At 37.0% G+C, this 11,137-nt stretch overlaps 1 protein-coding gene across 1 annotated transcript; it reads right to left on the bottom strand.

Moving 5' to 3' along the window:
• Positions 1 to 5,338: 5,338 nt before the first annotated feature.
• On the bottom strand, positions 5,339 to 6,490 carry LOC110874873 (glutathione S-transferase T3-like). Its single transcript, XM_022123245.2, has 2 exons — positions 6,144 to 6,490; positions 5,339 to 6,061 (listed from the first exon to the last, which is right to left on the bottom strand). The coding sequence occupies exons 1-2, from the start codon at positions 6,448 to 6,450 to the stop codon at positions 5,637 to 5,639; spliced, it is 732 nt and encodes a 243-aa protein (XP_021978937.2). The 5' UTR covers positions 6,451 to 6,490; the 3' UTR covers positions 5,339 to 5,636.
• Positions 6,491 to 11,137: the final 4,647 nt, after the last annotated feature.

Here is an 11,137-nt window from a genome sequence, read left to right as displayed (position 1 = left end):
TGTAATTGATCACGGTTTTATCTAAAACAACAATTTTCTTATCAAAAAATTAAACATTTTAAGAGCATTTTTATTACTTATAAACAATATTACATTGGACGAGGTGACTCAGGTGAGTAACAATTTAAACAGCGATGTAATATTAGAATGGAAGGCACTAGGTAAATTACCGGATATATGGAAAATGAGTATAACCTTACTATTGTATTTTATTAAAATCAGAAAATCAAATTTTAAAATAATGCAAACTGGTTTAACGGTTTGAATCGGTAGAACCAGATTTACCACCAGTACATAAGACATACCATACTTGGTTTTTACCGGCTTTTATTGTACCGGGTCTGTATCCGATATTAGGGGTGTTCAAAACCGGATATCCGAAAATTCGGATATCCGAATTTCGGATATCCAAAATTTTCGGATACTAGATTTCACTATCCGAATCCGTATCCGAAATTTCGGATATCCGAATTTCGGATATCCGAAATTTCGGATACGGATTCGGATAGTGAATCGGATATCCGAAAATCCAACTTTTTATTTAATTTTTATTTTTTATTATTTTTTTCATATTCGGAAACGGATATTTTGGATAGTTTCGGATATCCGAATATAAGTTTTCGGATATTTCGGATATTTTTCGGATATTTTCGGATATTTTTCGGATATTTTTCGGATATTTTCGGATATTCGGATATCCGAAAAAAAATGAAAATCAAATTTTCGGATATTTCGGATATCCGAAATATCCGAAAATTTTGAAAATCACTATCCGAATCCGAATCCGAAAAATTCGGATACCCGAATTTCGGATATCCGAAATTTCGGATATCCGATTTTTCGGATATCGGATATTTCGGATCGGATTTTCGGATACGGATAGTTTTGAACACCCCTATCCGATATCTAGTTTAAGCGGTATAATCAGTTGGTTCATACCAGTATTTAAAACACTGAATTTAACAATGTTAATTTTCTGGACTTGGAATGAGTGAAATAACATACACTGAAAAAGCATAAAAACAAACTAATGCACTAAAAAAATATTTCGGAAATATCAGAAAATATATAAAATCTAATTCTATTCTATTTTATTTTATACCTTACATTTTATACCTTACATTTTTAAAGAGAGTGTACAGTACCTCTTCTAATTGGTTAGTGAGTTTCTTTTCTTTTATTTTAATTTTAAACTAAATATATTTTCTACATATAATATTTAGTAATGCAAAATAAATAATAATCAAGGTGATGCTTTAGTGGAGAATCCTCTCTTCACCCATGTTGTTTATATATATATATATATATAGAGAGAGAGAGAGAGAGAGAAAGTATAATGTACAAAACGCCTTAACGTACATTAACGTACGCGACAACATATATAACTTGCGTGATTTTTTTTTTGATCAACTTTAACGTGCGTGATTTGTATCCCATGCGTGATTATAGGGCTCCCATGCGTGATTTTGTACCCTCATGCGTGATTATCACACAACCAACTGATCCATGCGTTATTAAGCCCTGATCTGATGGTTATGCCTGTCGCGTACGTGAAGTACGATAAGGCGTTTTGTATGTTAACCCCTCTCTCTATATATATATATTTTTCTTCATGGAACTAAACTTTGACTTTTTATTTTATTGACTAATAATAATAATCAAGATTATAAATAACATTCATTGTAATAGCATTCCAATACAAAACATAGATTTAGTATTCTTTTAACCATCTATTTATTAAAATAGTAATAAAGTTTTTATTTGATTAGAAAAAAAATCCAAATTACATAAATAATTACATTATATGAGAAATAATAAATAATTATAAGAGGAACATGAAGATAAATAATGACTCTCGCTATTCTCACATCCCTATATTTATTTTTATACTCTTTTTCACTCTATTTCTCTCTCTCTCTCTATATATATATATATACATGTATAGAGAGAGATGCGTGATTATTAACTCCCCAAATGATTCACTCTTTACACTATAAACAATTCATGTTTAATATACATCGATAACTCATTTAAGTTTAGTAATTTTATTTTTCTCTAATAACTTAAGCAGTGGCGAAGCTTGAAAATTTCCACCGGGGGGTCGGAAGTCACCGGACTAAAAAATTCTATATTAGTAAATTTTATTTTTATAAAACCGGGGGGTCGAAAACGTATATACCTAAAAAATTCTATACTAAGCGTACATACTTAATACTACTGAGCGAAAAGTTCGGAGGGTCGGGCGCCCCTCCCGGCCCTTTGAAAGCTACGCCATTGAACTTAAGTGAACATAAAAATAACTAAGTACATAGTTGTAATCAATCTGTTTTCTCAACGCTCCAATATAAGTATTTTGAAAAAAAAAAAACAGAGTTATGTTTGAAATAAAATATTTTTTTGTTATCGAATTATCCGGATAGATATTCGTTTTTATGGATTTCAACCCTCATACTACAAACTACGTACATATTTAACCCAATTATTTAGTAATTTTATTTTTCTCCAACAACTTGCTTTCGTTATTTTTATTAAAACAAATAAGCATATGGTTAGTTTTTTTCTTAACGTTGAGATATAGATTTTATTAAGAATGGAGTTGTATTCAAAATATTATGTTTTTTTATTTGGAACAAAACAAACTAGGCATGCAGCTTCTTTGATTATCGTAATGTCGTATATGTGACAGGTTGTTAAAAAATACGCTCACCACCTTTTTTTACCGGACGCACCGCCGCGTAGCGCGGGTGTTCCACCTAGTTTACTATATACTATAACCCAACTCAATAGTGGAATATTTGAAAGTTGAAACTGAATCAGGTTTTTTAGACTTTTAGCCCAAAGGCCCTATCCAGTTTTTCCCAAAAAGCTTTTGGGCCTTAATCATCCGGTCGGATAATAGGTCAAATTCAAAGGTTATATAGGTAGAGCCGTAGAGGTGAAAAAAACCCCGAACCCGGGTATTAGAAAAACTGGGTTTTTAAACTCGAACCCAAACCCGACCCTACCCGTAGGGTAGGGGCCGGGTATGCATATTTTATTAAATACCCGAACCAGAACCCGGGTTTTTTCGTACCCGATTTGTACCCGGGTTTTCATCATACTCGGTTTTCCATAAAACCCGTACCCTGGTTTTCGTAATACCCGGACCCGGGTTTTCGGAATACCCCGATCCGTTGTGTACAACAACTTTTTTTGAACGTTTAGAGCTTATGTGAGGCTTTTTTGGGCAAATTTCAAGGCATGCAATATGTAAAAATAAAGATTTTCATTATATTTTTATGTTTTATACTTTTATGCCAAAGAAGTGAATCAAAAAACCCGATTTATACCCGAACCCGAACCAATCAATACCGAAACCATACCCGACCAATACCCGAACCTTACCCGGACCCGAAAATAGGGTATTCTAATACCCGGGTATTGAAAACCCGAACCCAAACCCTACCCAAACCTGGGTACACAGGGTATAGATTTCCTGGCCAAAACCCAAACCCAAACCCGACCAGGGTTTAGTCAATAACCGAAAAGTCAAAATCTGGTCATACCCGTACCCGGGTATATACCTGAACCTGGGTATTAGAAAAAACCCGGTTTGTGCACGTCTACATATAGGTGGATTTTGAAAACATAAACACCCACATTACAAAATCTGCTTTATGGCATTTGTAAAACAGGGTTTGGTTCATGATGGTGAAGATGTGTTTGCTTCAAACGCGGAGACACGACTATAGGCAGATCTGAGTGAAACTAGGGGTCCATTTCTAATAATTATTTCGACCCAATAATAAATATTTCCGAATAAAAAATCGTACTTTAAAACTCAATAAATACTAATTAACCGAAACCAATAGGTTATGGTCTTACATGGTTGTAAAACAAGGTTTCCAAGGCCGAGTACTCCCCGAGTAGTCGCTACAAGGCAGGCTGCCGAGGCGACTTTCTTTGACTCCGCCTAATTACTCGGAGTCGGTCAAACGCGGTCAACCTCGGCCAGAATTGGATCTAGTAGGTCAACTCAGGCCTAGTTTGACTTAAATAATAATATAACGTAATTTCTATGCCTATCATATTAAAGAATGAATATCATTTTCATGTATTTTCTTATAAATATTAGTAAATTTGTGTTATTTGACATCTATTTAATCTCCAAAAAGTAATTTCTTTATAATTTAACATGTCCGAGTACTCCCCGAGTACTCTCCGCGTAGACCGAGTACTCTTAACTCCCCGGTCGACCGACTAGAGAGCGCCTAGCGACTTTTGCAACCATGTGGTCTTATAATAACCAATGTTTTTAGTTATGTTCGTTTTAATGCAATAACTGAATTGAACGACCATTCCCGCTATATGATTTTTTTTATAAAGGGATATATCTTTTAAAGCAATATAACAAAGTCCAAAAAAGTATTATCGCAATTATTTTGTATCAGATCAGAACTAGTTTATTCATTCTTAAGAAAAAAAGACGGCCCATTGTAATCCGCGGTTCCTAATGGAATAGGTATGTTAAAAGGAAGAGATAAAGCCTCATCTTATATATAAAAAACACTTATACGTCAAAACACATAAAAAACACTTATACGTCAAAAAAGAAGATTAAATGTTAACTATAAAGTTTAATATTTTATAATATTTCATATCGTAAAAAGCAAAAAAGAAATGGGTTACAAATTCCTAAGGGTGATCGGGGCACTCGCGGGGAGTGGGTGCGGTGACCCAATTCACCGCTCGGGAACACTGGCGCCATCGGTGCGGGGAGGGGGTGCGGGGAGGGAGATCGGGGAGGTTTCACCGAAGAAGGAGAGAGGAGATGGTGGAGCCACCCTCATTTTCAACCAATCAATGATTTTCCTTTTTTTTAATAAAAAAACAAGTCACCTAGAGGGGAGTGCCGCCATCAAATTGGGGTGTAAGGGGAGTTTAAGAGGGGAGTTGACGTGGCATAACCTGATTGGGTGTGCGTAAGAGAGGGGACTCCCCTAAGACCATGCGTAGTGGTATAACACTATAATGCCCCCACCATGGGGCGTTTTGCGCCATGTGGCGTCCTAGTCAGCAAGGGGGCATTATAGCAAAAGTGGTGTAGTGGTATAATGCCCCATAATGCCCCATTCAATCATTTTACAATCATTTCACAATTATTTTTTTTTAAATTTAAAACATAAAATAACATTCATTAATTTAAAAAAAAATTACATTACTTGAAAAAAAAAAAAACTAAAGAAAAAACCGAAAGTAAAAAAAAAAGCTGAAAATAAAAAAAAAACAGAAAAATAACTGAAAAAAAATAAAAAAAAAACATAAAAAAAATAATATGATCTAGAGTCCATATTTTCTTTAATTTTTTGGCGACGCATTTGCGCAAGGATCAACGCATCGCCTTGTAGGTGGTCGATAGGTTTGGACAAAAACTCGATGTCCTTTTCCATTTGCCTCGCCTCTTGCATCTCGTTAAATTTTTTTGTTTCGGCCATTCGTTCCTTCATAATTTCATAACGTTGGTGGCCGAGATCTCGAATGTCTTGGAGACGACGGTTCATCTCCTCGAAATCATCCTTTAACTCGAGATCGGAAGACGACTCGAGCGTTTTTTTCCCGGCTCCCTTTCTTCTACCGGCGGGTCGGGCCAACTCTTCTTAAATGCCCTCGTCCACCGCCTCGTTTAAATCAACATTGCGGGCATCCGATGTCGGAGTTGACGGGTCAACGGAGGATGATGTTTTTGACCTTTTAGCCCGACGTCTACTACTAGACGTCATTGGGTTAACTACCGCCCACTTTGGATTTTTTCGAAGTAGTTCCCAACACTTGTAGTACGTGAAAGGGCCTTTTGTCCTCTCGAACTCCTCCAAACTCTTCGTTAAAACCCCCACGTCACCTTCACCACTCGGGCGATTATCGTAGTTACGTTGGAAGACTTCTTGAAACGCATGACACTTGTTGTTTATGTCGGTCCATTTGCTAGAAATCGAGTCTTTGTCCCGATGTTCGCCTTGACCCCACGTGCTAAAGAAGAGTGCACGAACCCTATCCCAAAAAACCGGACCCGTTTGAAAGTTTGCTACAAAAAAAAAAATAATAAGTTGTTTGTTAAAAAATAAAATAACAAAGTAAGTAAAATAATATTTATATAAAATATTTACCCGTCTCTTCGTCCTCCGAAATGTCGACATACGCCCGAGTCAACGCGTATTCCTCTTCCTTCGTCCATTTGATTATATTTTTTGTACGCCTCGGTGCGTCCTTATCCTTCTTCTTATGCGACCTTTTGCCGCGTTTCGATGTTTCTTGCACCGGTTCGGGTTGCGTCTCCGGTACGACTTCCACATCGGGTTCGGCTTCGGGTTGTGACGGTTGAGACCCGCCGGCTTGACCATAGCCGAAAGTTGGAGGAACAAACGGAGGGGCGCCACTTAAGTAAGCCGCGTAACTTAAAAAGCTAGGGTCCATGTCTTGAAGGTTGAATGGGGTTTGCGGTTGGGTTGTGTTCGGGTTTGCGGGTCTAGCGGGGACACCAAAAGGAGGGCGGAAAGGATGCATGGTTGTATAAAAATAAGAAGAAAGTGGGTTTTTTTTATAAAAGTTGGAAGAAAGTGGGAGAGTTTGTGAAGTTTTGTATAAAAAATGGTGTGAATGTGAGTTAAATATATATAGTGGGAATTATTTAAAATAAAAAAAAAAATAAAGAAAGTTACCGTTTGAAGCAACGGTCGAAAGATGGTGGCCCCCACAATTTTAAGCGTTATTTTTAAAACGCCGGAGCCTTTTTTTTCGAAAATCACGCCTGATAACGCCCCCTGTAATGGGGGGTGGGGCGTTATAGGGCGTTTTCGGGCAAAATTTTTTAAAAAAAACGCTCCATTACGCATGGTCTAAGAGGGGAGTGCCCCTCTCACCCTAAAGATGTGAATCTTGGTTTGGTTTAAAAACTTGGAACCAATAATAACCGACCGGTAAGCATCATTACTATATAAACGGCCTGAATTAAAATGTTATTTAAACCTTAAAAAAATAAACGTTTGAACATACCTATGCCAAGAGTCAGAATAGCATAAAATATAAACATCTACTAGTAACTTGTGTATATAAATAATATTATTTAATATTAATATTAATACCATTGACATACATCTAGGCTAAAAAAGACGTGGATATCGACTTCTCCATTACTTATTTAGTTCCTCTTTTATAAACTCATTTTCTTATTATATCTGTGGATAATGATATTTTCTGGCTTGCAAATGGCTAAGAAAAGCAAAATGCCAACCTTACAAGAATCTTCACCTAAATTCTAAACATATATAATATGTCTTTTATCAAATATTAATATATTTTGCATTTAAACTTACTTAAAAAAGAAACTCCAAAAAATGGAATATACAAAGTGAAAAAAATGGTTTATCGGATATAAATTAACATGTTCGTTTATTTAGCTCTAGCTTCGTATAAAATTTTATAACATTGTTATTAGCTAATGTGATTAATAAAACACCATACATTTGAATTGTTTTGTGGAACTCTTATTAAAATATGAGATTTTTACAAATTTCCCCCTCCTAAGAAGGCTTATTACATATTCCCTCAATCCCTAAATTTAATTACATATTTCCCCTTCGTAAAGAAGACTTATTACATATTTCCCCAATCCATAAATTTAATTATATATTTACCTTCCTAAATCTCATATATTACATATTTATCAATTTCATTAAAAATATTCTTATAGAATTACTATTTTACCTTTAGTGAGTTTATTAAATGACTAATTACATATTTCTCATTTTAATAAAATCAGTTATATAAAAAATATAACATTAAAAGTATGTTCGAATTTTCAAACTTAAGTAGATAGAGAAAAGGTGGATCCCTCTCTCTTACACACATATACGATAACGTTTTATTGTTATTTTTAGAAAGAAAAAAACGGTTTTTGAAAGTGAATGTAGCATTAGAAAGAAAATTTACAAATTTGAAGAATGAGTAGAAATCTAATGTGACAGTTGATGTAACTCTAAGAAATATCTAGATGCGATATTTATATATTGAAAATAAATTATACACAGCTTTTTTACCGCTTTTCTATACATAGTTATGTATGTTTATTTAAAACTTATAATCTTTATATTACAAAATAAAAAAAGCTAGTTTAGTATTTAATTATTGGGTTTGGTAGTGTAAGTATCATGGGGAAGTAGTAGGCAAGTAGGAGAAAACTAGGTTGTTAGCCGGCAAAATAATCAAAGTAGGTATACACCTTAAGCTTGTTTTTTGGTACTTCTTTTATAAGTCGAAATAATGTAAGACTTAACCTGTAATTATGAGAACCATTATTGAGCGGTTTCATATTTAAATTTTATCTTCATCTAATGATGAAAAGCCAAAATTACTTTTTACTTTTTTTAACCATAAATGTTATCAAAGGACACGAGGGAGGTAGTAGTGATTCTTGGCATTAGAATCACACATCCTAGTATTAGACTTATGTCTAATAAAGGTGATCTTATCTTTCAATTCTGAGTTGGAATATTCAAAGACAACAGGATGTATGATGTATGCTATGATTAGCACAAGGTCTGAAATAGCATATGTTGTGGGAAAATGAGTAGATTTACTTGTATTCCAAGTACTCGACATTGGCAAGTTGAGAATAGACTGTTTGAATGCATGAAAAGAACCATGATCAAGGGTTTGTGTTATTAAGTTTTTCCTTCAGTTTAGAAGGATATACTGATGCAAGGTGTATAACTAAGAGGATGGGTACTCCATAACCATATTTACTATATATACCTGCCCCTAACTTTGTACTTGAACTTACATAAACCATAAGTTGTCTGTTAACTAAAAATTGTGTCTTAAGAACTTCGAGTTTCAACATTTAAAATCGAACAAATCACAATTCACAATATCAATTGAGTTATCGACACTGATTCGTTTTCGTCTTTTATTCTTTATAAATATTTCATTATACATAATATTAATTATCATAATACAAGTTAAATGATGTTAATTTTCGTTCAGCGCTAACAGGTTTCTTAATTCTTTTCATTCAGATGGTTCGCTGGCCATGCTTACAGTTGATTTTTCCAACGCTTTCAACTTAGTTGACCGTTCAGTTTTGCTTCGCGAGGTCCATCGCCATTGCCTCTCCATATTCCCATGGGTTCAATTTCTGTATGCTCAGCCTGCTAGGCTATATGTGGGGAATGACTGCATCGGGGCATTCATGGGGGTGCAGCAAGGGGATCCCTTGGGACCTTTGCTTTTTGCCCTAGCCTTACACCCCTTAGTGCTTCAGGTGCAGGAAAACTGTAAACTCCCCTTTCATGCTTGGTACTTGGATGACGGGACAATTATCGGGGACGCTGTTCAGGTTGCTAAAGCTCTCGACATCATCGGTTCGGAGGGTCCAGCCTTGGGGCTACGGCTTAATATTAGAAAAACTCAAGTATTTTGGCTGTCATGCAACGGGGTGAAGGTCCGGCCAGGGCTTTTCCCCAGTGAGATTGGGAGGCCGGAGAAAGGTGTCAAACTGCTAGGAGGGGCAGTCAGCCGTGATGCCAGTTTTATTAGTGGTCTAGCGGCTAAGAGGACAACGCGTGCTGTTGACATTATGGGACACCTTCCCTTGTTGCGGGATCCTCAAAGCGAACTCCACTTGCATAGATCTTGTATGGGGGTTGCAAAGTTGCTATTTGGTTTGCGAACTTGCCAGCCCCCCTTTGTGGATGATGCTCTTTCATGTTTTGATAAAGGTCTTCGGGAGGCAATAGAAGACATTGTCGTATGTGGGGGGTCCTTTTTTTGGTGATCTACAGTGGCGAATCGTGACCTTGCCAATGAGGCTTGGTGGGTTGGGCCTTCTCTCGGCCCGGATGTGGATGCCTATACCTTTGTGGCTTCCAGGTCTCAATCTTGGGAGTTGCAGGACCACATCTTACGTTACAGTGGGGTTGCTAACACTGATCCGGATTATGCCAGCGCCTTGGAACGCTTGCATGAATCTCTACCTGACTTTGATCTCGGCGGTTTCTCTAACAAGGACACCGCCCCCAAAAAGCCACAGAAAACTTTGGCGAATGCCCTTTGTTGTCGAATCGCACAAAGTTTGGGAGAAGATTTCCATTTGTCACCCCGCCAGAAAGCCGTCATTGAATGCCTACAGAGGCCTCACGCTCAGGATTTCTTAACTGTTATTCCTATTGAAGGTTTGGGTCAACGTATGTCAGCGGTGGAGTACAGGTCAATCCTTAAGTACCATTTGATGATCCCCATGTTCCTGAATGATGAAACTTGCCTAGTCTTCCGTAAAGCATGCCTGGATAAATACGGGGAGCATGCGTTACACTGTAGAGAGTTGCCGGGGTTTAAGTGTCGCCATGACTTTGTGCGAGATGCGTTAATGGATATTCTCAGACGAGCAGGGATCTCGGCGAAGAAAGAGGCACTGGTTAATTTTCTTACAGACCTGTCGGAGGGGAGATCCACCCTACGCCCAGCTGACGTGCTAGTTTTTGGTTGGGAGGGCGGGAAACATGCTTGTGTCGATCTCACAGGTGTATCCCCACTAGCCGGGTTCCGGGAAAATGGGTTTGTGGCGGGGCAAGCGGTGCTGAAAGCAGAGTCAAAGAAGGTGGAAAAGCACGCGAAAGCTTGTGAGGATAATCAGCATGCCTTTGTCCCCCTGGCGTTTGACACGTTCGGCTCCTTGGCGCCGGAGGCAGTTCGGTTCTTGTCTAGAGTTCAGCGTGTGGTCCATAGCAACTTTTCGACCCCTTAGGGGCGGGGCTTTATTTTTAGTAGATTAGGGTTTTCTATTCAGAAAGGGAAGGCGGCGCAGTTTGTTGCTCGTCTACCTGCTATCCGCCTATCCTTATGTAATTTGTCCTGATGATTGGAATGAAATAAAAATGCTAATTTCATATTAATTTTTTTTTTCGTAAATAACATACCAAATTAGTGATATCACAACTTAGTTTTATCTTAATCATGATTAGTGATAGTTTTAAGCAATATAATGGAAGGGTGTATGTATAACTTTATCAAAGAGTTAAATGTCATTTTAGTCCCTGTAGTTCGGTTCATTTTGTTAGTTTAGTCCAAATGTTTCATTTTTCGTCCGTGGGTCCAAAAAGCTTTC

The sequence above is a fragment of the Helianthus annuus genome, chromosome 1 (assembly GCF_002127325.2).
Source record: "Helianthus annuus cultivar XRQ/B chromosome 1, HanXRQr2.0-SUNRISE, whole genome shotgun sequence".
Taxonomy (NCBI): domain Eukaryota; kingdom Viridiplantae; phylum Streptophyta; class Magnoliopsida; order Asterales; family Asteraceae; genus Helianthus; species Helianthus annuus.
Note: the sequence above shows the minus strand (reverse complement) of the source record. Positions and strands in the feature narration are given on the sequence as shown.

Bases quoted from the DNA above. Each gene is read 5' to 3' on its own strand.
- LOC110874873 (XM_022123245.2), bottom strand. From the start codon at position 6,450: ATGGACCCTAGCTTTTTAAGTTACGCGGCTTACTTAAGTGGCGCCCCT. The intron at 6,062-6,143 runs GTAAATATTTTA...TTTTTTTTGTAG, and splicing joins TTCGGAGGACGAAGAGACGG to CAAACTTTCAAACGGGTCCG.